This window comes from Strongylocentrotus purpuratus, unplaced genomic scaffold (assembly GCF_000002235.5).
Source record: "Strongylocentrotus purpuratus isolate Spur 01 unplaced genomic scaffold, Spur_5.0 spur5_scaffold_2, whole genome shotgun sequence".
Taxonomy (NCBI): domain Eukaryota; kingdom Metazoa; phylum Echinodermata; class Echinoidea; order Camarodonta; family Strongylocentrotidae; genus Strongylocentrotus; species Strongylocentrotus purpuratus.
In genome coordinates this window covers 4,281,003-4,308,374 of record NW_022145605.1, presented here as the reverse complement: position 1 = coordinate 4,308,374, position 27,372 = coordinate 4,281,003, and the positions used below count along the sequence as shown (strand labels likewise).

Sequence of the window (27,372 nt, the reverse complement as noted above, 5' to 3'; positions counted from 1 at the left end):
GGAAACAAAAATTATTCATGAAGCATTTTCATTACTTTGAGAGTATTTTGTCTACATTGCAGACTATGGCACGAGATCTGTAGATATTTTGGGTCACATGAACCATATGCTAACTACAAAATGTTTCTTTTGATAGGTCCACTGTGTTGGTCAGTGCATCGGTGCCATTGTAGCTACCTCACACCGTCTCGCCAACAAGGCTGCCAAGCTGGTTGAAGTCCAGTATGAAGACCTACAGCCGGTCATCTTGACCATTCAGGTAAGATGAGGTCAACACCTTAGGTCACTTTGATCCAAATATAGTGCTGGAGGAAATGCTCTGACATTTGCTCCGGCAACAGTTACTCTGACTTTTTTACATCAAAGATATAGGGTTAGGGTAAGGGCTGCAATGAGATATTAAGTTATGTTTAAGGATACCATCATAGGGTAAGGGTTAGGGTATAATGTTTGGTACAGATATGAAGTCAAAAATTTGAATAGTGTAGGATATTGAACTTAAGCAATTTTTGCTAGAGCATGTATCATACAACTGCTGGAGTCACAAACCCCAATATATTTGGTGTGGAAAGTAAATGTATATATTTATATCATTCTTAATTTTCCTATCTTATGTCAGACATTCACTGAAAAAGTGATAATAATAAGCACTATCTGAAGAGCTGTACCATGCTTGATCAATGTTTATTATCTCCCATCAAGTCAACTTCTTATCCTAGTTTTAGTGAGGCTTCGGACAATACCTTAACCTGCTTCAGGATGCAATGAACCAGCAGTATAGTAGTGTGTAGGACTAATTGGTGTACTCCTCTCTACGCTGGTAACAGGGCTCAAATTAATTTTTTGTCCACGGGGCTCTTCCCCCCCCCCCCCCCAAAAAAAGAGCCCCCGTGAGCCTTCTCACGGGGGCTCTTTTAGTACTGACGGGGCTCTTTTTTATACAAATATCCATTGAATTGGTACCTATGATACTCCTCAATTATTTGCTATTTCATCATTATCATTCCAATCAGCATTTTCCCTCTTACAAATTTACAAGCTACATAGCTGTTACTGGCCTGTGTATATAATATATACGCATACAACACTGATCTTTATGATGTCTTTAACGTGACATATCTTCTTCTCCCCTTGCAAACGAGAAAGAAAACAAGGTCATTAAAAGGGATTAAGCGACAAATAATGATTGTGATTCAAATTGATGCGAATATTTGTTTGAATAAGCACTGCTATTCACCCGAATCTTCTTTGTAAAAACAACTTTTACAAATCTCAGTCATGCTTACTGAGTTGAGACGTTCCATTCAATGTAAAATACTCATTAAAGAATACACTTCTCCTAATCTGAAAGTGATCTTACAACACAGTGGCAGATTTGCATGGCTGAGATTTGTAAAAGTCGTTTTTACAAAGAAGATTCTGGTGAAAAGCATTGCTTATTCAAAAAAAATCCTTGCATCAATTTGAATCACAATGATTATTTGTCGCATGATCCTTTTATTAAATAACCTTGTTTTCTTTTTTGTTTGCAGGGGAAAAGAAGCTATGTCACGTTAAGAAATCATAAAGATCAGTTGTATTATGCGTATATACATTATGATACCAGAACAAATGTTGATTATCAGAATGTCATTTTGGAATACCTCTAAACAAATACCACATTGTCTTTAGCCCGTATCAGTATTAGTATCATGCAATATAAAGCTATTATTCTTTATTTAATTCAGTATAATGCTTTTCCTCAAAAATAGTTTTGCCATTTTGTTAGGGTTGAGACGCTAAGAAATGGTTTCAAATGTACATTACACGAACCCTGAACCATTGCAAAATGATGGTGGTTCTCTCTCTCTCTCTTTACTTTAATCATGCATTATCAACTACATATAAAGCAGCAACCAAAAACTTAGGGTTATCTGAGATAGGTGAAAGTAAGAGTTAAAAAGAAAGTCATGCTAAAACGGCGCTTCACTCCCCCCCCCCCCCCATGAAAAAAATAAAATAGATTAGTAGTCCTCCTCTCCAGCACCACCCCCCCCCCCCCCCCCCCCCCCGCTTTAATATCACATTTTCACTTGGCAGCCCAAGGGGGCCGGGGTGGGAGGAGGGGGGTTAAACCCCTAACCCCCCCCCCCCCCCCCCCCCCCCCCCCGTAGATCTGCCCATGTTACCATATCATTCCACGACATCTTGGTCTTCCTCTTCTTCTCAATAGGGACTTTTAGATTTGCGTGGACGTGGACGTGTTACGTCCTTTTAAGGCACTGGCAGTCACATGTCACGTCCTTTTAAGCACTGGCACTGCCTTAAAAGGAGGTCACACGTTTCAGTCCACGTTCCCATCGTGCAAATCTAAAGGTCCCTAATATTGATTTACTGGTCGAGGTTCATTATTTGCTATTCATTTGAAATCACCAGATTTCAGCGGGTTAACGCTTTCACAACGAAAAACTTCTCCATGACCATGTTTCTGCCCTTGCGCGATCGCCTCCAGCTCCAGCAGACATAGCGCGGCAGCGTGCACACGTACCGCTACTAAGGGCGCAGTAGGCCTATAACCACTGCTGACGGCGGCACTGCACTGTGAGCTGAATCGGTAATAATAGGCCTACTCATAGAACGAGAAATCTTGCACGCTAATCTAAATTCCATTTCATTTGAAAATTGAAACTCAATATCGTGTTAAAGTTATACCAGAAAAGAAAATCTTTATATTATAATTCCACGGGGGCGATTTTTTATTTTGCAATCGCCCCCGTGAGCAACCTGACGGGGGCGATTATGTAGCTCACGGGGGCGAATCGCCCACCGCCCCCGTGTATTTTGAGCGCTGGCTGGTAATACCTCAGTCACACTTCCAAACAACTCCAAACTGAGTGAATCTTAGCTGTATGAGGTACTGCTAGTTCTCATGCAGTCTGTTGTCAGTCTGGTGTTGGTCTTGTCAGTGTGACTTGGATGTAACTCTAATGAATCTCTACCATTGCAGAGGTTTTTAGTCCAGGCAAGGCTTTAAACCATTCCTTTTTTTCCAATTCAATTTAATTCAATTTATTTCTGTTTCTAACAAAACATTGCAAATCAATTATAATCATTTACAATAATTTAGGAATTCATATTGGAAACAGAGGGGTCCTTAACCCGTTCCAGGATGTAGTGAAGTGATGATGCATAGGACTAATCGCATATAGGACTAATTGGCCATTCTTATTCCATCTTTGAGGTATAGTATAATGCTAATACTTAAACCGTACCTTACCAAATTCAGGATGCGATCAAAGAAGATGCCATCTTCCGCGGACCCGACATCGACTCTGAGTTCCACCATGGTGACCTGGAGGGGAGCTTCCAGCAGTCTGAGGGGATCCTGGAAGGCACCTTTGATGTGGGAGGCCAGGAGCACTTCTACATGGAGACTCAGATGTGTGTTGTGAGACCCGGTGAAGACGATGAAATGACCATCCATGCCTCTGCCCAAGCTATTACAAACGTGCAGGTAATGATTACTTGTATGCCTCCGACCTCCAAAGGCTGTACCGGAAGTATTAGTTTTAATGTTTGTTACCCTCACATGCTCGTAAGAAACTATGAAACTATTGTAGTATATTATTATGTAATGTATGTCTTAACCCATTTCCGGTGGGAACGGGGTGGATTCTGTATTAAGCCTATGGGAATTAAAGAATTCAGTGGTTAACGTGTTATATGTGAAGTTATGGTGACCCTATCACAGACCTCATGGTTTTAGGGTATCTCACCTTCTTCCTCATTTCATTCAAAAGCGAATATTGATGTTATCATAATTTCATACCAGACAGAAATGAATGTGTTTTTAATTTGAATTTGAATTTAATATCCCCACTCCCCTTCTTCAGTAGATGAATGAAGGAGATATAGGAGAATTGAGGAGGAGAAATAAGAATGGTGATCAGCAGAAAATGTTATAAGGAGAACAAGCAGCTGCAATGAGAACAATTTTCAAGGGAAAGAGCATTGAGTAGATGTTTGTTCTACATTGCCTGTTCATCTATCACATGTATTCATGAATACAGAGCTTGTAAGCTAGGTGTGTGGAAAGAAAATACATGACTAGACCTGGACTGGAAAACTGAAATTGGCTTATTATTTCCAGTAGTCGGACCAGACTGTAAGCAGCATCCTAGAACTGGACCAGAAACCTTTTAACAGACAGTTTGTGGTTTCCCGTCTTGTGTGACCCTCCCCTGCACTTTATGAGATATGCAAAAGGTTGTATGACACATGGTCTGAAAACGTTTGCTCGGCTATTATTTTCCTACATTTACAAAGTTCTTAACTTCGAACCTGGACCAAACGCTATAACTAAATCTAACCCAAAACCTGCACCTTAATAATAATAATAATAATAGCTCGTTCTTATATAGCGCTTTTCAGGACCGGAGGCCCTCACAAAGCGCTTTACAGATAAGTATATTATTACCTTACCTACAATCTAATTTGCAACCGTATCCTCAACCTTCCATCTTTCTCAAAATAATGCCTGGAGCACCTTTTAACCCTTTGCCAACAGGAACCACATGGTCCATGTATATAAACCTGTGAGAATGAGAGTAATCAGTATTCAAAGGGTTAAAATATTATCATTTTGAAACGAGTCACTGCTTGTGTAGAGGTGTTGTGGTCTAGTGGATACGTCGCTGGACTGTTGATCACAAGGTCCGCGGTTCGAGTCCCGCCATCGCACTAATGTCCTTTAGCAAGACACTGATCTACATTTGCCACACTCCACCGAGGTGAAGTAAATGGGTACCTGGTAGGAATTTATTCCTTGAAATGCTAGAGCGCCGTATGGAAGCTGTGCTAAAGCCAGGGTAATAATGGGGAGCGTCGGGAGGGTCAAATCTGACTGACATGAGCGCTAAACAAGAACCCACTATTGTTATTATTATTATTATTATTAACCAGAATGCTGTTGCGAGAGTTCTTGGTGTCCCTCGTAATCGCATCGCTGTTCAGGCCAAGAGGATCGGGGGGGCCTTTGGAGGAAAAGAAGAGTTCCTCACCCACAATGCTGCATGTGCTGTAGCTGCCAAAATGTGAGTACTACACTGTGTATGTTTTCTGTTCAGAGTCCAAAGGCTTTAACGCTGTTGTCAACCCCCTTCATACTTTCAAAAGATACTATGTTTTTTGTTCGAAAGTCAATACTTGCGTGGGTACTGTGTTCTGGCAACAATTGCTCTGTTGTTAGTTTCTTACACAGGAGGTATTTCTAACTTTAACCCCAAAGTCACCATGATACATTACGTAACCCTAACCCTTACCCTCACCCAATCCTAAATTTTATGTTACTCGCCGATCGCAAGACCAACCTGCTCACAAACCTGTGCAATGCTCATTTTAAGAAAAAAGTTAAAATACTCCCGATCACTATTTTCCAAATTAAATTTGTTCTAGGGTATCTCCAACTTTGTTTGTTTCTCCATCTTCATAGAAACATACATATTTGTTCCTGTTTACAGGTTGGGCCGATCCGTGCGCATCCGATTAGACCGCTCCACAGACATGCTGATGTCAGGTGGACGCCATCCATTCCACGCAAAGTATCGCGTCGGTTACCGTAGCGATGGCCGTATCCTGGCTCTGGATGCAGATCTCTATGCTAATGGAGGCTATCGTAATGAGTCTACTACTTGGGTAATATACTTTTGACTTAAAGGGTACCATCACCAAACAATTTTTTTTGCTCTGTATGTTTAAGGTTTCTTGTATCCAAGTACATTAATCAAAATATGAGTTTTACACATTACTGTTGTTGAAAGTTTAGAGATGTTAGGGGTTTCATGTCGCTATATAATAATCAAAGTATAAAATATAACTTTTCTATAAGGCGAGGCGTCAAAAATATCGATACCAGCAGGCTGCCGCCTCACGTATTGGCGCATCGAGGCTGCAATTACGGCCGAAGCCTGGCTGGGGCAATTATTTTCCACTTATTAGCCCAGCTGGCTTGCGCCAGGCTGGGATCTGAGGCTTGGTTTCCATTCGAAAGGCGGCAGCCGGCGCATGCTTTTGAATGCCATTTCCTACCGCCAGCGGTAGCCGGCTGAGCTAATTTAAAAAATGCAGCCAGGACGCACAAGTGCAGTTAGCTGCCGCTGGCTGGTATATTTATTTTTGACGCCTCGCCTAAAGAGTTATTGTAAGTTTAGTAGGAGGTTTCTCGGCAAAATGTGTATCACCACGTATTAGTTAAAAACATGTTCTTTGACATGATTGGTAAGACTGAGCTTCTTTTGAGAGGGGGGCATTTCCAAAACTGGTCTTTACCTTAAACGGTGGAGTACTATTATGGTATGTTAGTATTTGAGTATTAGTATTTTAATGGATATTTTGTGATAAGAATTTTTAAAATCCAGTTCCGCTCATGGAAATACCTGCACTAGAAGATTTTTCAAATTTGATTCTTGAATGAATCTTTTTACTTTCTGTGCAACATATTTCTATGTTAAACAGCACCTAGTACAAAATGCTTCACCAGTATTCCCAGCTATACAATTCAGAAGAATCTTTGTCAAGTTGAAGAACACAGTATGTTAAAAACATGAGTTATTCACTTATACTGGCAACTCTTGATATTGGTGCCTTCCATCTCCATATTTCTCATACTTTCAGGTTGTGCGCCAAAGTATGCTTGTATTTGAGGGTTTTTACAGCTTCCCTGGTTTCCGAGTGAAAGGCCACTGCTGTCGAACAAACATGCCGTCTAACACAGCTATGAGGGGCTTTGGTGCCCCACAGTCATTGGCTATCATGGAGCAGATCTTGTCAGAAGTAGCGATTGCGACGGGTGTCTCGTCGAGGAAGGTAAGCCCATGTAGCCTTTTTTTTAACCCATCAAGGAGATGAGTTTTCCAACAGGGTACAGTCAAACCTGCTTTAGTGACCACCTGTCTATAAAGACCACATTTTTTGTTTCCCTTGAAAAAGGTTTCTCATTGAAAAATGTAATAAAGGAACCTGTCTACAAAGACCACTTTTGTGTTTCCCTTGGGCAGTCACTATAGACAGGTTTGACTGTACCAGTAAATTATCTGCTTTGCTTCTCCAAATTGACAACAACAAATTGTTCTGTCGCTTATTCAAAAACATTGTGTATTTATAGTGAGCCTTTATTATCAAATGCAGCAAAATGTTGCCAATTTACACATTTTACCATATGTATGTGTTGCTAAGAAAAGATTGAAATGCTCATTTTCCCTAGACATTAACATTAATAAGCATCAATTCTATTACAACAGAAAGGAGCTTGATTTAAGCAGAATAGAGAGGAAACCTCTAGACCGATCCTAAGCTTGATTTCAAAGCAGTTATAAGGGACTTTGACTACCCTCAAGGAATAGCTATCATCATTTCCACCAATGAATGTTGTAGAATCTATGAAATTGCTGAATAATTAGCCATGACTCCTGATTGATAATGACTAGAGTATCGAGTAATACGTTCTGTTGGAGACGTACAATGCTATTCAAACTATCTATACAAAATATATAAAACCACAAATGAATGACATTATATTGGCCCTAAGAAATCCATTATGAATTAAAGTATCTTTGTGTACTACAGTTGTATTCTGATCAAGGATTCAAATCCTCTCTTCTTCAATACAGTCTCCTTTTAATTTGTCATAAACCATTCTTGTCATGAGAAAAACAATTTTCTCACAATTTTTTTCATCTCGCTCACAAGGTGCAAGAGCTCAACTTCAAACCTGATGGAGCGTTGATGATAGAGGGCGCGAATCCCATGGAAATGGACATCTTTAAGGAATGCTGGGATAGGTGTCTCCAACTGAGTGACTATGAGAAAAGACTGAATGCAGTGGAGCAGTTCAATAGGTGACTGTGCTCTCCATAATTCACTCAGATGCTCTCGCGCTGAATAAACTTGAGTAATTCAAATACTTTGGGTTTCAAACCTGACCACAAAACAGGCTCATGTAGTTTTTTGACTTTTTTAGCTTTTTTGCCTATTAAAAGTATGCTTCTATTTATTGTATGTAGTATGAATACTCAATCTTCAAACACAGAACTCAATTGATTAGGAATAATTAAGTAATTAACAGTAGACGAGTAGTGGAGAAAATTATCATTGAGGAGAGGTTTTTTGTACAGCTTGCTTTCAGTTTCTTACTTTGACTTTGTCAGTGCTGCAGCTCTGTGTCAAGGATTGCAAACATCTGAAGTTTTTCATGACTGATTAAAGGGATCCGGTAACTTTGTCTCAGATTCTGAAATAAAATTCTGGATTTAGCTCATGATGCAATGATAATTATAAACCTTTAGGTCAGTCAGGAACCCCATGACTTTTACAAGCCAATCGCCTGTCTGATTATCAAGATATTTATTATTGGAATTACAAATTTTGAAAACACTACAGTCTATTGGGGAAAACGAGTATGGTAAAACCGGTCACTCAAAGATTTTTACTTTTTTGAGGCACTTCTTGATCATTTTTTAGGGCTTCAATATTACACCATATCACAGACACTGATAACATGTAGGGCCGTGTATCTCATATTTACCACTGTTAAACGATCCCTTTAAGGCCTTGTTCAGATAGGATGCAGCAACACCAAGGAATGTCTTAAAAATGACTTGAAGTGTTGTACTTGTCACATTTCCATATCTTTAAAGAGCTTGGTGAATATGCGAAGGACCTTTGTTGTGGGCAGTTGGCATTCATATACCCATAACAAAATCTGTGGGATTTTTTTGTAATGAGGCAGTTTACCGCGCTATATCTCAACAAGCCTGAATTCTTCCATCACTCCATCCATGTATCACTTTTTCAATTCATTTCAGGGTGAATACTTGGAAGAAGCGCGGTCTTTCCATCGTCCCCACCAAACATGGAATCGGAATATTTGGTCTTATGAGCCTCAATCAGGTGGGTTGTTGATTTTTTTGTATACCGTATTTGCCGGCGATAAGGCTGCACCGCCACATAGGCCACACCCCCGATTTTGACATTTAAAAAAAAGGTGGGATTCGATCTCTTGCGAACACATGTGGATTGGGACTCGTAACCAGGGCCTTAGACCGCTCGGCTATCCCGACTCTAATGCCATCAATGCAGTTTTCTCTGATGTATACATTGAAATGGAATGAAAATGGCGACTTGGCGTGCTGGATGCTTCACGGCAGCTCCTTTAAACGGGCCCTTCTTTTACTTTTGCAATGCATTGGCACGAACTTAGATCAAGATCTATCGGCAGATGTTGTTTTTGGAAGATTATTTTCGTCTTCATGTCAACAATGCAAGATAAAATTGTCGGTAAGATGTGTGGAAATGTCCTGTACCATAGTGGTATAGTTATTGTACCTTTCGTAGTCCCATATGTGCAAATTCGTGCTGGTTTTGACTTACTTTTTTTTTTTTTTTACTCTTTCGCCGTAAACGCCGCACCCCGACTTTTTGATATTTTCTCTTCCAAAAATGCTGCAGCGTTTACGCCAGCAAATACGGTACCCATGCTAGCAATTTTGGCATCAGACAGTGATGGTAACAAAGGGTGGGGAAATAGTCAATTTTATCATTATATTAAAACACTGGCTGGTCTACTATTACTACAGTGTTAGTTTCATGCTAACAATTCACAACAATTTCTTTAAAAAGGTTTTAACAAAATGAAGCTTCCCTTTGAAACACCAGGCGAGTTTGCAGTTCCATGGTGACTTTATAAGTCTCATTCATAAAGTTAAGCATACACACAAAGCATCTACAGAGGGCTACATTACATAATCGTGACACCTACAGTAAGTCGTACTATCACCCAATGTTGCTGAGTACTCATAATTGGTATACGGTAATTGGCAATACATTTAATTCATGTTACACAGGGAGCAGCCCTGGTTCACATTTACACCGACGGATCGGTCTTGGTCAACCATGCCGGCATTGAGATGGGGCAGGGCCTCTACACTAAACTTATCCAGGTATGTAGTCAGGTGTTTTTTTTGGGGGGGGCTGATACTTCTGTTGTATTTCCAGCCTCATAAGGGGACCCATATGTTTGATATGCTGGCTCCTGCTTCTCTTTACCTTGTTTTTTTCTTTCCATTCAATATCTGGTTTTCTTTGCACTCTCGTATGATATTACCTCCATTCCAGAATCAAGGTGACTGTCATAGATGTTAATCAAAATTCTCTTGTTCTCTCGGTGCATTCAAGACCAAATTCATCATGAATTTTCTTCAAGTCACCTTCATTCCAAGAAATGTCTAAGAAACTATTATAGAAGAGTGTTAAACTTGCTAGGTTGTACTACACATACTCAGGCAGCATTTGCTCTGCAGCAAATACCCTACAGTAAACTACTTCCTAACTTCAGTCCTGAACCGAACACTACACCCAACCCTAACCCTAAACCTAACCTGAAACCCAATAATCACAATCCTGTATTTTTAATGAAATATAGCCCAGAGAATTGTAGCCGGGCAAATGTGGCAGCATTACTTTTTGGGCAGATCCATTGTGAATTGTTACACAGCAATTGTTACACAACAAATTAACAGGCAGTTTTTCTCAGGATCATAATACCAAGCCATCATGGACAAAACACTAATTGATCAGTTATTTTGATGTTTGACCTTGAGGTTGCAAGCAGAGCGCTAGATGTACCTGTGAGTAAGATTCATACCAGTCCTACAGCTGTGGATAAGGTGCCTAATACAACAGTAACAGGTGGAAGCACTGGCACCGATTTACATGGTACTGCTGTTAAGGTAAATATGTAAACTTTACTAGTTCTCCTTTCTCTCATCATTCTTTAGCATTTCTTACTCATCGCTTCTCACCTTTGCCATTCTCTATCTCTCTCACCCTCTTTCCCCATCCTTTCTCTCACATTTTTCTCTCTCCTCACATTAGCCCCTTTTCTCCATCCTTCTTCCCATTTTTTTTCTCTCTCTCTCTCTCTTTCTCTGTATCATCTCTTTTTACCTTCTGTCCTGTCTTGAAATCAACATCTTAAACTTTTTTTTGTAATGCCCTCTAACCATTAATACTGGGATTAAAGATTATTTTGTATTAATTGTTATGTATTAAAAAAATTTATGATGCAAATGCTTCTTTGGGCTTTACAGTTGTTATTATCATTATGCCAGTTTACTGTATTTCAAACCTACACACCTGTACAAGTGTTTGAAGAAGAATTTTTTTCTTCTAAAGGATGTTTATTTGTGCATTGAAGATGATCAAAATGCTTCTAAGAAATGCTCTACTTGTCCTGTTTACCCTACACACAGGCTTATTGAAGGGCAATCAAACCATGTAATCATTCATTTGTATGAAAGCAGAGAAATAAGAGAAATCAAAGGGTGAAAGTTTGAAACAAATCTGACCAATAATAAGAAAGTTATGAGGGTCAGAAATTGTGGGATTACTGAATGTATGCGAATAGCAATTTGGTCATTTGATTGTGAAATATTCACAGACTGCTCTCCTACTTCGTGACAGTGACGCCAACAATTCAGCCAATTTGAAGTGCCTATACATATAGTGATTACAAATTTGAAAAATTCATAACTTTCTCATTTTGGGTCAAATATCATTCAAAATTTGATTGATCTGCTTCTCTGATTATTTTAGATTAGTTTACTACAAAGGTTTGATTTCCCTTCTATTCCTCATTTTAGATAGCCTGCGATATCTTAAAGGAGCGCCTTGAGCCATACCAAACAGCCAACCCTAAAGGTACATGGGAAGATTGGGTAAGGAACTTTTTCTCTTATACTTATGATTATTAGAATTCAAGTGAGACTCTTTAATCCCCCATAATATCAGAAAAGAAATGAACTTACACCCCCACCCCCCCCCCCCCCCCCATATAGTTGTTCAACTGGATTAAAGAAAGTGGAGCATACAGAGTGATGTTTTTAGTATAGTACACCACTTTGAAACTCAAATCATGCAAGTGCAGATTAAAAATTTTGATGATTGGACCCCTGTATTGATTTAATTGTAAATGTAGGTTATTTTACATTCTTTACAAGTTTGATTTATATAAATTATCATTGATCTTAATTGTGAGGGATCAAGTTTCCAGTAAATCACAAGTAAAGTTTTATTGATTTTGTATTCCTCTTTACAGGTCAGTGCAGCCTATAATGATCGAGTTAGCCTGTCCACTACAGGCTTTTACAAGTAAGTCCATTCTTCTTCTTCTTCTTCTGGCAATCTTCAAAGGGCTAGATGCAACATATCACAAAGATGCCCTAAAGATTCCAAGCGGTGCAGGGTAGATAAAATAATTTTTAGCGTACACTACATTTGCTGGAAGGCTAGTTGGAGATTAATAGAAGAACTCATATGCTGAAACCCCATCAAACTATAACCTTCTCTCCTTGACAAGATTAGTACATGTAAGCCTAGATTTAATGTTACAGGAGTCAATGTTGAATCAAAGCTTAAAAGAGAAGGTTGAGTCCTTGAAAAAGGTGAAAAATAATTTTTGAGCGTTATCATTGTATTATGCAAGTGTGGAAGAACATCAGGTAAAAAATGTTCCCTGAAAAGTATGGCTCTTCAAATGCCTCAATATTCTAAATATGGCCTAGCTGTAACATCATAAAAGTCAGGACAGAGTTTCATGCCACATGTTCGTGTAGTCCCATATACCAGTACATCTTTCTGTGTACAGTGCTTGTAACTGTACCAAAACTGGGCCAAATTTCTCATCATTTTGATGATTCCAGAACCTTGCAGTACACACCAATACTTATATGCCAGATGTTCAACCATTTCTGATCGATTCCACAACCTTTCTTTCATAATGCAATCGCATGACCAGAACTCAACTTTATCTTTAACCTGAATTCCAACTTGAAGACATGGCTGTTTCAATAGTAAACAAGCCTTTGTGCATTCTTCAATTTGTCTCCCAAGTATCTACTTTACAAGGTAAAAATTTACCTTTGAATAAAAAAATTATTGCTCGACAGAGGAAAATGGCCCTATGTGAGCTCTTGATTCACCTGTATTTATCCTTGTGGAACTCAGAATAAAATTTCTAGATAGACTGTTCCATACAGATGTTGGTTGTTGTAGTTGTTGTTGATGGTAGTGGTGATGTTGGTTTTGTAGTTGTTGATGGATGTGGTTTTGTTGGTTTTGTAGTTGTTGTTGATGGTAGTGGTTTTGTTGGTTTTGTAGTTGTTGATAATGGTAGTGGTGATGTTGGTTTTGTAGTTGTTGATGATGGTAGTGGTGATGTTGGTTTTGTAGTTGTTGATGATGGTAGTGGTGATGTTGGTTTTGTAGTTGTTGTTGATGGTAGTGGTGATGTTGGTTTTGTAGTTGTTGATGGATGTGGTTTTGTTGGTTTTGTAATTCTTGATGGTGGTGGTTATGTAGTTGTTGTTAATGATGTTGGTTTATAAAGCTGTTGTCTTTGTAAATCTACTCTTTTCACCACTCTTCCCATTGTCTAGGAGGCCTTTCTCACCCTTTGACTGGAGTACCCTGACCGGTAACCCATACTTCTACTTCACCATGGGGGCCGGTGTGTCGGAGGTGGAGATTGACTGCCTCACCGGAGAGCATCAGTTACTACGAACCGATATCGTCATGGACGTTGGCAAAAGCATCAACCCAGCCATAGACATAGGCCAGGTAGGGATGCACTTGTAATTGTGAATTTTAGTTAAAAGTCCTGCAACAGAAATGAGTTCAGATTAATCACAAGTAATGATAGTGGAACATAAGATTTGTATGCAAGTATATTTGTATATTTTTATTTGTAATAAATGAGTTTCTCCAGTTTTACCTGGAAGCCCAATACCACCTTTAAGCCTCGTTTAGAACTTCAGATATGAAGCGGCAAAACCGTGGCGGTTTATTAATGATGACACAATTTGTAATTACGCTTCACATTTCTCTATCTTATAATACAGAGATTAGTGAACATGGGCGAGTCCTTTGTTGAGAGCATTTGCCATTCATTTAACATGTGAAGAAGAAAAAGTGATTTTTTTTCTGCAGTTTACTGTGCCTTATTTTTATGAGCCTTTAAGATGCATATCAGACAATAGAGCAGATGGGGGTTAAGGAATGGGTTCTCCCAGATTAATCTACAAGTATTATTTACGACGAAGCATGGAATCACAAAATACACAAAACAAACGATTAATTCTGGGGAGTTCTGGATTTTGCTTATAGCTTTTAGCTCTAGGTTTAAATACAAATACAGATATCCGCTTTTTAAAATGAATATCTGCCGCATTGAAAGTCATATGTATATTAATTTTTTTGTTTTTACCGGTAAATATTTGATTAAATGCAATACACTAACTTCAACTCTTCACGTAATGTAAATATGTATCGGTATGTTATGTTGAATTCAAAACACACGGACAAGCACAAGAATGGACTTTCTTATACTTCTGTCAATTCGTCCCTATTTTCACGAAGTGACGGTAGTGAATAAAAATCGCATTCACTTTGTGTTACGATTTTCCTCACTACCGTCACTTCGTGAAAATAGGGACGAATTGTTATTGGTTTATATTGAGTAAAGTCCAGACTATTAGTCAAGCTAGACTGTGCCCTATAATTTGATGACATCTATGTGATCTCTTTCTTCATCTCTCTCTCTATAAAAGATTGAAGGAGGCTTCCTCCAGGGCTATGGCTACTTCACCATGGAGGAGAAAAGATTCAACCAAGAGGGCGCCCTAACCACCGACAGCCCTGACTCCTACAAGATCCCATCAGCTAAGGACATTCCAAAGGAGTTCAACGTGACCCTCCTGAGAAACATGCGCACCCCTGAAGATCATCTCTACTCCTCTAAGGTAAAACAAACAAAAAACTTGGCAGCAGGATGCAAAAGCAAGTTTGGGTCAACTTTTGAAACTGTTTAGTTTTGATTGCTGGAATAATAATATAACTGTTAAAGGTTAAGACCAGTTTTGGAAACGCCCCCCTCTCAAAAAATGAAATGGAAGCTCTTATTACCAATCATGTGAAAGAATATGTTTTGACTAATACGTGATGATACAAATTTATCCGAGAAGCCGCCTACTAATTGATATATTTGGTAAATTATTATATCTATTTGGACCTGATAGATATTGCGCATGTGTCGCGGAATCCTATATATATCTTTCTGTGTACATTGCTTGTAACTTTACCAAGACTGGGCCAAATTTCTTATCATTTTGATGATTCCAGAACCTTGCAGTACACACCAATACTTATATGCTAGATGATCAACCTTTTCTGATCGATTCCACAACGTTTCTTTCATAATGCAATAGTAACATGACCAGAGTTGAGCTTTATCTTCAACAACATGAATAATATGCATACTGATATTTTTTGTGTAGATGTATTCAAAGAGTTGATAGGATGTGCCTTTCTTGAAATGCACATCCATCTTCCTAGCATCCATGTTCTCTATTCTGCTTGGCACGTGATGATTTACTGAGTCCATTTTAAAGTCGGGTCAGGAAAGGGATGAAATTTCATTTCAATCTCGTCACTGGAACAGACACTTTGTCCATGAGATGACTGCCAGACTCATCTAGGCTTAGGAAATATTCTGTGTACTTAGATGAATATTGAAATTGATAGTAATGGAGATTTTAAAGTAGGCAGAGAAATGTTTCCCCAAAACCTCTTGCTGGTTTCTGCAATACTGAATTTCAGTGATGAGCTTTCATTAAACTCTTAATTATTTCCAACTACAAGTTGCCTTGTTTTAATCCCTTGGGAATGACAGGTATCTGAAGACAATGGATTAATAAGTAAATTCTACTTTCTATTTACAGGGTATCGGAGAACCGCCGTTCTTCATTGGGGCTTCTGTATTTTTTGCCATCAAGCACGCCCTCACGAGTTCTCGCTCTGACAATGGCTTGGGTGGTGTCTTCAAGTTCAACGCACCAGCCACTGTCCAGAATGTACGCATGACATGCGGTGATCTGAAGACGGAAGAATAATTTGTGGTGGAGGGAGGATATGTGAAATTACTTTTGTAATGCAAGTTTAAGTAGAGCTTGTGATACATGTTGGCAGAAATACCTTGGACAGGTTTGAATGTGGAATAAAAGGTGGTGTGTGATTGATGTATGCACTATAGGGAACCTACTACCATTATTATAGCATTACTTTCCTTATTATAAAGGCAAGGTAACCTTAAAAGTCATTTTTATTTTCCTTATTCCATGTAGAAAATATGAAATGTGACAGTCATGTAAAATGTACCGTTCTTGAAATGATGTTACACTTCCATTCAAGTAATGACAAAGATTGCTTTCTATTTCCACAATCTTAGTGTTTGCATAATTTTGCTTGCATTATTCTGTCTAAAATGTCTTCCCAATTCAAAGTCAGCTTATGTCAATATACTCGGTACTTATTCATATGCAGTATATATGTATTAAAGTTCAGAATATTATTTCTAAAAATATTAATGGGGTAAATGCAATCATGAAGTGATTACTGGTGCTTTTTTCTTTCGTCAAACTTTTAGGTTTGGGCATCAGCTGCTTCTTCTGCAGCTTGATTGTAAAGAAACAAGATGAAGTTTATGTAATCACAGGCTACCAATAATATGGAAATATAATTTTTTTTTGAAGAACTTTTAAAGAAGAATTGCTCATTCAATGACAATTGGTGTGGGGCTTCGCATCTTATTTTACATATTTTTTTCTTTCTTGTTGATGAAAAGTAATTTATGTTGTATTACTGCTGTTTTTCTTTGTTTGGGGGAGAGGGGGGGGGGGGTGTTGTTTTGTGTGTTTTTTTTTTTAATTTCTTTTTTGAGGTGACATGATTTCACAAAATTTATCCTAATTATGTTATAATTAAGTAATTTATCTTCTTATTTTTCTTTTTTTTAAAGTTTACTGGATTTTAGAATATGAGGATTCATGACCACTTCACAGAGTGAACCTTGACAAACTGTTTTGAATAAATCGCTGAATTAATGAAAAAGACTAAGCAAATCTGTTTGCAACCGTCCTTGCAGTGTGTAATGTACAACTTACATTATGTTGGTGAATATACAAACTACATGCTGCATGTATATTGACTATACCTAACTGATCATTTCTGCATATCTTCAGTGGATTTCTATGTGTGAAACACATTGGACATTGTAGATGTTCTTGAAATGTAAACAGAATAGGAAATGAGAGCATTGTGTAAAAGTAAGAATGCAGGACTGTATTGAAATATAACTGGTATATATAATATAGTGATAAAATGTGCTATTATTAGTAATATTATTATCATTTTTATTTTTAATATAATTGATATTAGTGCTAACTGGCACTGCCTGTAAGAAAATAATTTCTGCTATTTGTACTTAATCTTTGTCATTATGATCTCATTGCTTTAATTATTACATGGTATTACCTATTTTGTTTCCTGTAATTTTGAAGTTTGCTTTTACTATTGTACAAATCCTGTAATTCGGCTTTCGAGCCCCGATTGATTTTTATTTCACTAAACCATTACTACTACATCACTATTATTAATATCAGTATTATTATTATCGTTATTATTGTTATCATTGTTATTATCCAAATTCCAAGTCATACAAGATATAGTTTTACTTTTTCAACCATATTTGCAGTAATTTGATAGTATATTTTGGTAATTGCCAAGTGCCAAATTCTTTCAAGAGACTCAGATATAGGACCTATTTTTAAGAATGTTGCCAAGTTTTCAAGGTCCAATATCAGAGGCAAAATTGTCAGTGACAAATTATTTTTCTTCTAATATTGTAACCTCTGTTATTCTTACTATTACAAATATGTACAGTACCTATGGAAAATAAAAAAAATTGCTGCTGCTTTGAAATATAAAATGTAATGCATGAATTAAGACAAGTTGAATGGATTTATGGTAATGTATCTTAATTTGCAGAGAATATATCACATGCAAAATACTAAGACATATTGTATAGATTTATCTTAATGTATTTTAATTTGCAGAGACTATATCAAAATTAGATTTTGCTGTGACATATATATGTGTTTCATTATTAAGATGCTGATAATGATGATGTAAACGTTATCTGGAAGTAACATCAATAAAGGGTATACTGATACATTTTGAATGTATTAAGGATCTTCTTTGTCATTATTTTTTTCTACAGCCTTCATAATTAAAAAAAATTAGTTGAATTGAATGAAATAATCAGTTAAGTATGTTGACATTGGACAAATGTAACCAGATTTTGAAGGAAAATGTGTTTTGATTTGATGTGTTTTAATTTGACATTTTTATAATTTAAAATTACAACTCACATTGAACTGACAATTGTATAATATAAAGTGAATGCCAAGCCTGGTCCCTCAACTTGGACTGTACAGTATATAACTGCGACATTCAGTTGAAAGTCAGAGCCGGCGGAGCGACTTCCAAAGTGGGGGGGGGGGGGGGCACTCACAAAAAAGGGCACTTTCTGGGGGAAAGGGCACCTTCAAAGGGAAATCTCAAAGGCGAAACTATACAATACTTATCGAAAGAGTTAAGACACTTATTAGAAAAGAAAAGAAGCATGTGTCAAAGTACAAAGGCTAATTATCAAGGTGAAAATGGGGCACTGTTTACACCTAAAAAAAAAGAGGCACGCACCAGGGATGAAAAGGGATTTTATGCGAATGGGAAATGGGAATTCGTCGACGAAAAAGAGGCACCCATCAGATTTTGATAGGGGCATTTATAAGAAGTGAAAAGGGGCATTTATGAACAAGGGAAGGTTCATTATTAGAAAGGAAAAAGGAGCACATATCATTTTTGAAATGGTAATAATCAGAGGTGAAAAGGGGCACTGGCCATACATGAAAAGAGGCACTTATTGAAATGAAAAAGGGACACTAATGATAAAGGGAAATGTGCATTTGTTGAAAGAAAAGGGGCACCGATCAGATTATAATATGGGCATTATCGGAGGCAGGGGCGTACGCAGGATTTTTTCAAGGGGGGGGGGGTTTAAAATCTGGCCCAAAATATTTTGCTCCCGAAAATTTGAAAATCGCGCCGGCCGAAAAGTCGCTCAGTGGGGGGGGGGTAAGCGGACACTTTTTTTTTTTTTTGGTAGTCCAAAAAAAATTTGCAAAGACTCAGCCAACCGAAAAGTCGCTCAGTGGGGGGGGGGGGGGGGGGGGGGGGGGGGGGGGGGGGGGGGGGGGGGGGGGGGGGGGGGGGGGGGGGGGGGGGGGGGGGGGGGGGTAAGCGGAGACTTTTTTTTTTTTTTGGTCTCGAAATTTGAAAATTTGACATTTTTTCGTTGGGGGGGGGGGTAAGGTCACTTTACGTTAGCCGTGGGCATAATTTTTTTTTTTTTTTTTTTTTATAAAAAAAAAAAAAAAAAAAAAAAAAAAAGGGGGGGGGGGGTTTTAGTTTTTTTTAGGGGGGTTTACATACATAAAAAATACCAAAGGGGGGTTTGAACCCCCAAACCCCCCCCCCTGCGTACGCCCCTGATCGGAGGGGAAAGGGGGCTTTTGTGGGAAGAGGTGAGTGACTTTTATTACAAAGAAAAGAGGCACATGTTGAAATAAACGGGGCACTCGTCAAAGATGAAAAGGTAAAATTATAAGAAGGGGAAGGGGCACTTAAAAGAAGGAAAATATTCATTTATTAGGAAGGAAAAGGGGGACGTGTCAAAATAAAAGGGGCACTTTTGGGGTACTTAAAAAAGAGAGGGCACTGTGCCCCCTCCTGCCCCCCGGGAGCGCCGCCTCTGCGACAGGCGCAGCTCGCTGACGACTAATATAGTTTTTATTTGGATGCTGAAAAAATAAGCACCTGGAAAGGGACCTACACTGTACATTGGAGTGCCACATGCATGCCTAAATAGCTTTGTTCTAAATTCCAAAATACTCGCACATAAAATTGGTAAAGTCCTGAAAATTACACATACCCTTTTAGAGAGCCCCTTGTTAACTTAGACCTAACGAGATAGTACACAATGGGAAAGTTTGTTTGTACTTTGATTGTACTTGTTCAATGCAATCCTAGAATACTGACATTACGGGTCAAGGAGAAAAAAGAATTGACTTTGTTCTAAATTGTATTATGATCGCACATAAAATGGCAAAGTCCTGAAAATCGCACACCCTCTTTTGGAGAGCTCGTTGATAACCGGGAAATAACGAGATAGTAAACAATATGAAGGATTGTTTGTACTTTGATTGAACCTGTTCAATGCAATTCTAGAATACTGACAATATGGGTCAGGGACAGGGGCGTAGACAACGGGGGGGATGAGGGGGATGCATCCCCCCACCTCACAAGGTGGGGGGATGGCATGTACAATCATCCCCCAGGTTTTGGGGAATGATATTTGCTTACTTAACAAGTCATAATGATGATAATAATAGTAATAATAATAATGATAACAATTATAATATTAATAATAATAATAATTTTGATGATGATAATAATAATCCTCATCATTATTGTGTTTATTGTTATTAGCCGCATTCACACGGTGAAAGCCAATTCAGACGGTAAAAAAAGAAAATCTTACAAGTATTTTGTGGTTATCTTGTGGTTTGGAAACCACAAGATAACCACAAGATTAAACTGGCGCGGATCTACGGGGGGGGGGGGGGTTAGGGGTTTAAACCCCCCCCCCCCTTTGGGCGGCCCAAAAAAAACAAACAAAAAAAAAGGGGGAAAAAAAAAAAAAAAAAAAAAAAAAAAAAAAGAACGCACGCTGGAGAGAAACCCTTTCAAGTGCAAATATTGTGAGAAGATATTCAACTCATCTGGTAACTTAACCAAACACATGATAACTCTGGATATAACTATGTATTTAACTGTTACTTGATTTAAAAAGACGTTATCATGCACTGCTTTTTATGGTCTCCATTGTGTTAATAGATGCCAGGAAAACATCACTTACGGGGTTCAAATAAACACCCCCCAAAAAATCGGCCCGCCGCTTCGCGGCTCGTGGACGATGCTCCGCATCGTTATTATTTTGGTCAACCCCCCTTAGCAAAAAGCTAGATCCGCCCCTGAGTCATCCCCCCAGGTGTACGAACCTGTCTACGCCACTGGTCAGGGAAGTAAAAATGGACTTTGTTCTCCTTCTTTTATATTTTGCAGTCATATGAATTACATGTGCAGCTCTGCATCAGAACAGGGAGGTGAGACGTATACATGAGATTGATAAGAACAATTTTAATCTGGAGTGGAAACAAAAGTTATCAATTAAGGTAAGCCATATCAATTTGCTTTTAACTCGGAAACAATGATTGTCGGGATTTTGATGTATTTCATAAGGAATAGGCCCTACCGGTAGGTTGGTTAGATTAAAGACTACAATATCGCAGTGATGAATGGATGGATCGTTACCTTTTAAGCCATTGCTTATATATGACACTGTAAAATACACTTCGGTTTTGTCGAGACGACAAAACTACTGCATCAATGTAATTATATTTAAGGTTGTGATCTGTATAATGTTAACAAGCTAACCGAAGAAAATACACATTATTAAAATAATGTTTGCATATACTGAATAGAAAAACTAGGGCCGGCTCATGAATGCGTCGTTGATGATTATGATGATTATGTAACGCGCAGCTAGCATGGCTAAGGGTCTGTCAAAGCTTTTACAGGTTGTGTCAAAACAGAGTCTACTTTGTCACTTTAACAAAGTAATTTCCGTGTCTTGAGTGAAGCCTAAGCGAGCTCCACAATGTCTGTGTCTAAATATAGGGTGTATATTCTTTTTATGGCACATGCAAATGAACTCTAAGTTCAGACCATATTATTATGCACTATACGTCACAAACAATCAATTGCAAATCCCGCAAATCAAGCGTACGTAAGTCCTGCGACTAATTGCAAATTTGCAATTGTTCGCAACTCAACTTTCTTGCAACGCCCCATTAGTAAAAGAAAGAGAGAGGCAAAGAGAGAGAGAGAGAGAGAGAGAGAGGGCATACAAGTCAGATGTAGTTAATTAAATTGTTAAAACTTTAATCTTAACAAAATCCTAGGAAATAAGGAGACTAATGGGGAGTTGCAACAAATGCAAGCGATTGCAAATATCAGTTGCAAATTTTGCAACTTGCAATCAATGATATCCCAACCCTTCTTGCAACGCCCCATAGAGTTTGTGCATGCAAACTAGAGCCAATTAATAGAAGTTTTCTGATCTTGTATTACACCTATTTTCAGATTTGCCCAGCTGTTCCACCAACCTCAACTAATCTGAGCCTCCTAATTGCTGGCTCATTTAATCTCCAAGATGTCAGACGAAGTTTCCATGACAACCGATGAGGCGCTCATCTTCTTGCGAGATGTTCTTGGTATGGAGACTACGAAAGACCAAATTCACAATAATCGGATAGCTTTCTTGGACGAACTGACAATGGCATGGATCCATCACATTCCCTTCCAGTCCATCAGGGCAATCTCTGTGCCCCACCCCGAACGTCATCTCCCATCTTTCGCCGAGATCAAGAAGGATCTGTTCTCTAAGATTGGCGGTCTCTGCTATGATCACTCTCTGAGTACCTTGGCCGTCCTCCGCGCCCTGGGTTTCGACGTCTCATTGGTGACGTGCGATGTCAGCTTCCAAGACAGCCACGCCCTGGTTCTCGTCCACAACGCTTCCTCTCAAGGCAGCATCCATATGGTGGATGTTGGAACTGGATACCCAACGTTCAAGGCCATACCGTTCGATTTTGAGCTCGTGTCCCCCGAGTACCATCATTCCTATCTCCGCTACCGGTTCATCCGCGAAGGCGACCTCATCATCCGTCAACACCATGCCGATACCGATCCCAGAGCTTCCCTGTGGCCAGACAGAGTCAAGGATGGCTGGTATTCCTTCATCTACATCCATTACGACAAGCCGCAGAAGATCTCCTACTTCGATAGGGTCATGACAACACTCTACACAGAGAAATTATCCACCCCACCGTATCTTACAAGCCCTCGGTGCATGACCTGGCCTAAAGGTCGATTCATCTGCATTAAAGACACGACTTTATTGGTTGAAAAAGAAGAGGGACGGGTTGAAAAATCTTATCTTAAGTCACTAGATGATATCGTTGCTGCGTATAAGAATTACTTCCCGCAATTCCCTGAAGAGATTGTGAAAGCGGCTATGAATGACGCATGGGTTGATCTTGACTTCTCAAAGATACTACCAGCCACTGGACATGCCTAGTCCATTTGATTTATACTTAGGTTCGTTACCTTCATTCTCAACTGAAATATTCCTCTTCATGAGAATATTGTGATGAGCAGACCCTTTTTTTTCTTCAATCGATCAGTTATTAACTTTGGGGGATTTTTTTTTTCTTCTCTCTTTGCCTCTTAGAAGTGTTTATTCAATATTCAAACAATAACATATTTTTGCTTACAATTTAGCAAAACAATGGAACATCAATAATACACAAATTATTTGTTCAAATATAACTAATTAAATTCGCAGGAAATTTCATATTTTGCACTTGTAATGTTCGTTTATTTTTATTATGTTAGTCATTTCTCTCTTAAATAAATATATCGAATTCAAATCTCTATTTTCATACCCATACTTATTACGAAAAATAATCATTTTATAAATAGACCAAAAAGCAATCGTCATTATCAAATCGATTTCGGTTTGCGAATTCATTTTGAGTAATAAAACGATATCTATCTCTATTTTAAGATTAAAAGCATGTAAAACTAAATCCTTTATATATTCAAAGAAGATTTCGTTTGCCTTCATTTGGGGGATGTTAATTGTCGGGTTCCATCGATCCTTTGAATAAGTATTATTCTGTTTTTCACGATGGTTCAAGGATTATATTTCTAAATGTCGTCGATTAAAGTCATTATTGCTGCAAAGATTTCAAAGTCAATCACCATGTGATAAGACAAAACATTTCCAACTAAAATCATACTACGTGTCCTATCTCTAATGAACGGGTGAAAGATGTGGTGATAGGACAAGGCACAGAGAGAGAGAGAGAGAGAGATAGAGGAAGAGGAAGAGAGAGAGAGAGAGAGATAGAGAGAGAGAGATAGAGAGAGAGAGAGAGAGAGAAAGAGAGAGTGGTTGAAGGCAAAGTGAAAAGTGGATACGACATCCCATTATATTCTTAGTATATTTTTTTACATTTGGCATATCATTTACTAAGTACCATTAGTGCCCTCCCCATCCCTTCCTCATGGCACAAGTACCTGCCCCTAAATACACGCTACGCCAATGATCTTCATTACCATAGATTTGTTTTTATATAAAGGGGCAGATCCAAGATATTTTATAAAATGGTTGGGAGATAACTTTTAGAAGGGGTAATCAGATTATTTCTGAAAATTAATGAGAGATAAGTAAAGATTCATTATATATTTAATCAATTTATGCATATCATCAGGCGCGGATCCACGGGGGGAGGGATGCTCGACCCCCTGGCAAAAAAAAAAATTACGAAAAAAGACGGGCCCCTCACCCCTGGCAAACAAAAATGTTTAACAAAAGTTGGTAACTACAATTTAAACATTTTACTTTTTTTATTACGGTAGGGAGGGGGTGTTGAGTGGGGAAAAAATATTATATTTTTTTATGAAAAGTGACTACTTTCGTGAGCATACATTATCTGTCTCATCGTGGGTTTTACAATTTCGTACAAATAGATCTTAGATCTGTTGTTAGGGATGATTTACTGACGCGGGAGGGGGTAGGCGGTGGGGCACAGTGCCCTCCTCAACATTTCTAAGTACTCCCAAAGTACCCATTTTTACGTAGGAAAAGAGCCCTTATTACTTTGCAAAAGTGCCCCTTCCCCCTTTCACCTCTCACTGCCCCTTTTTATTTTGACACTTGCCCCTTTACCTTCGACAAATTCCTATTTCTTCGTTCCAATAAGTATCCATTTGAATTCTCATAAGTGCCCTGTTTAATCTCTAGTTAGTGCCCCTTTTCATGTACGAGAAGTGCCCTTATAATTTTTGATAAGTGCTCTTTTCATTTTTGAGGAGTGCCCCTTTTCTCTTCTGATAACTGCCCCTTTTATTTTGACACGTGCCCCTTTTCCTTTCTAATAAAAGCTATTTTTCTTTCTTATAAGTGCCCCTTTTATTTTAGCATGTGCCTCTTTTTCTTTTTGATAAGAACCTCTTCCCCCTTCTCATAAAAGCCCCCTTTCACCTCTGATAGTATCCTTTATCATAAGCGCCCCTTTTTCATTCTCATAAGTGCCCCTTTTCACCTCTGATAATTTTCCTTTTAACAATGACGTGTACCCTTTTCCCTTTCTAATAGGGGACCTATCCTCTTTTCATAAATGCCCCTTTCACCTTTTATAAATGCCTCTATCAGTATTTGGTGGGTGCCTCTTTTCTGTGACAAACACCCATTTCCCATTCTCATAAGTGCCTTTTTCATCTCTGTAAGTGCCTCCTTTCAGTTGTAAAAAGTGACCCATTTTCATCTGTGATAATTTTCCTTTGTACTTTGACACCTGTTCCTTATGAGATAATTATATGTTACTTATCAAAGGTATTTTCAGTCTTCCGTTATGAGAATGTGCTCATAACCCCATCAGGATTGGGGTTTTGTCTCTTTATTAGATGTACTTTTTTCGAACTGCGACTTCACAAATTCAAACAAACACACCCAGCTGCAATGAATGATGCTTAATCAATATCTTGTATAATGTGAAAAGAGAATCAAATATTGAAATCATCCCTGATAATGTAATCACAATGAGGGGCATTATTATACTAAAGTTTAAAAGAATGTATATTTTCGCTTTGAGATTTCCCTTTGTAGGTGCCCTTTTTCTGAAAGTTCACTTTTCGTTGCTGCCCTTTCACTTTGGAAGTCGCTCCGCCACCCCTGGGCCGGTATTCAATTCAATACTTAGAATTAGTACGAAATTTACTAAGTAAATTACTAAGCTAAGAACTGTATTTATCTCTATAGATAGAGAAAGGAAAGTAAACACAAAAAGAGGGAGAAAGGAAAAGCGAGAGAGAGAGGAAAATGGATAGGGAAGAGGGAAAATAATGAGAAAATGAACTCCTAGAGGTAGAGAGGAGTTAGAAGTAGGATGAAATGAGGAGAAATAGGGTGGATGGAGGAGAGGTAAGGTGGAAGGAGGAGAGGTAAGAGGGAAGGAGGAGAGGAAGGGTGAATGGAGGAGAGATAGGTACGTGGGGGGTAGGTTTGATGGAGGGGTGGTAGAGGTTGGGGTGGAGGGAGGAGAGATAGGTACGTGGGGGGGGGGGGGGGGGTAGGTTGGATGGAGGGGTGGTAGAGGTAAGGTGGATGGAGGAGAGGTAGGGTGGATGGAGGGTTGGTAGAGGTAGGGTGGATGGAGGAGAGATGGGTACGTGGGGGTAAGTTGGATTTAGGGGTGGTAGAGGTAGGGTGGAAGGAGGAGAGGTAGGTAGATGGAGGGTAGTAGAGGTAGGGTGGATGGAGGAGAGATGTGTACGTTGGGGGTAGGTTGGATGGACGGGTGGTAGAGGTAGGGCGGAAGGAGGAGCGGTAGGGTGGATGGAGGGGTGGTAGAGCGGGGATGGATGGAGGAGAGATGGGTACGTGGGGGTAGGTTTGATGGAGGGGTGGTAGAGGTTGGGGTGGAAGGAGGAGAGGTAGGGTGGATGGAGAAGAGATGGGTAGGTGGGGGTAGGCTGCATGGAGGGGTGGTAGAGGCAGGGTGGAAGGAGGAGAGGTAGTTTGGATGGAGCGGTGGTAGAGGTAGGGTGGATGAAGGAGAGATGGGTACGCGGGGGTAGGTTGGATGGAGGGGTGGTAGAAGTAGGGTGAAAGGAGGAGAGGTAGGGTGGATTGAGGAAAGATGGGTACGTGGGGGGTAGGTTGGATGGAGGGGTGGTAAATGTAGGGTGGAAAAAGGACAGGTAGGGTAGATGGAGGGGTGGTAGAGGTTGGGGTGGATGGAGGGGTAATAGAGGTAGGGTAGAAGGAGGATAGAGGTAGGGTAGAAGGAGGAGGAGAGAGGTAGGGTGGATGGAGAAGTGGTAGGGTGGATAGAGGAGAGATGGGTACGTGGGGGTAGGTAGGATGGAGGGGTGGTAGAGGTAGGGTGGATGGAGGGGTCGTAGAGGTAGGGTGGATGGAGGAGAGGTAGAGTGGAGGGGAGGTAGAGGTTGGGGTTGGGGTTGATGGTAGGGTAGAAGGAGGAGTGAGGTAGGGTGGATGGAGAAGAGGTTGGGTGGATGGAGAGGTGGTAGAGGGGGGATGCATGGAGGAGAGATGGGTACGTGGGGGTAGGTTGGATGGAGGGGTGGTAGAGGTTGGGGTGGATGGAGGGTAATAGGGTAGGGTAGAAGGAGGAGAGTGGTAGGGTGGATGGAGAAGAGGTAGGGTGGATGGAGGAGAGATGAGTACGTGAG

At 39.4% G+C, this 27,372-nt stretch overlaps 2 protein-coding genes across 3 annotated transcripts in view; both read left to right on the top strand.

Moving 5' to 3' along the window:
* LOC115918813 (xanthine dehydrogenase/oxidase-like) overlaps nucleotides 1-18,107 on the top strand; it is a 33,621-nt gene extending 15,514 nt beyond the window's left edge. For both annotated transcript variants that reach the window (XM_030991464.1, XM_030991465.1), the window contains 14 exons: nucleotides 137-259; nucleotides 3,266-3,493; nucleotides 4,942-5,072; nucleotides 5,499-5,673; nucleotides 6,652-6,843; nucleotides 7,726-7,874; nucleotides 8,841-8,925; nucleotides 9,879-9,974; nucleotides 10,635-10,763; nucleotides 11,676-11,750; nucleotides 12,131-12,183; nucleotides 13,470-13,650; nucleotides 14,640-14,831; nucleotides 15,810-18,107. In XM_030991464.1, the coding sequence (XP_030847324.1) occupies nucleotides 137-259; nucleotides 3,266-3,493; nucleotides 4,942-5,072; nucleotides 5,499-5,673; nucleotides 6,652-6,843; nucleotides 7,726-7,874; nucleotides 8,841-8,925; nucleotides 9,879-9,974; nucleotides 10,635-10,763; nucleotides 11,676-11,750; nucleotides 12,131-12,183; nucleotides 13,470-13,650; nucleotides 14,640-14,831; nucleotides 15,810-15,980 (1,980 nt within the window). In that variant the 3' untranslated portion in view covers nucleotides 15,981-18,107. The remainder of the gene's footprint in view (nucleotides 1-136; nucleotides 260-3,265; nucleotides 3,494-4,941; nucleotides 5,073-5,498; nucleotides 5,674-6,651; nucleotides 6,844-7,725; nucleotides 7,875-8,840; nucleotides 8,926-9,878; nucleotides 9,975-10,634; nucleotides 10,764-11,675; nucleotides 11,751-12,130; nucleotides 12,184-13,469; nucleotides 13,651-14,639; nucleotides 14,832-15,809) is intronic.
* Nucleotides 18,108-21,109: 3,002 nt separating this feature from the next.
* LOC115918814 lies at nucleotides 21,110-23,310 on the top strand. The gene is made up of 2 exons (XM_030991466.1): nucleotides 21,110-21,221; nucleotides 22,192-23,310. Exon 2 carries the CDS (start codon nucleotides 22,262-22,264, stop codon nucleotides 23,186-23,188), a length of 927 nt encoding a protein of 308 aa, XP_030847326.1. The 5' UTR covers nucleotides 21,110-21,221; nucleotides 22,192-22,261; the 3' UTR covers nucleotides 23,189-23,310.
* The last annotated feature ends 4,062 nt before the right edge of the window (nucleotides 23,311-27,372 follow it).

What these genes read in the sequence shown, in the direction of transcription:
- LOC115918814 (XM_030991466.1), top strand. Translation starts at nt 22,262, where the DNA reads ATGTCAGACGAAGTTTCCATGACAACCGATGAGGCGCTCATCTTCTTG.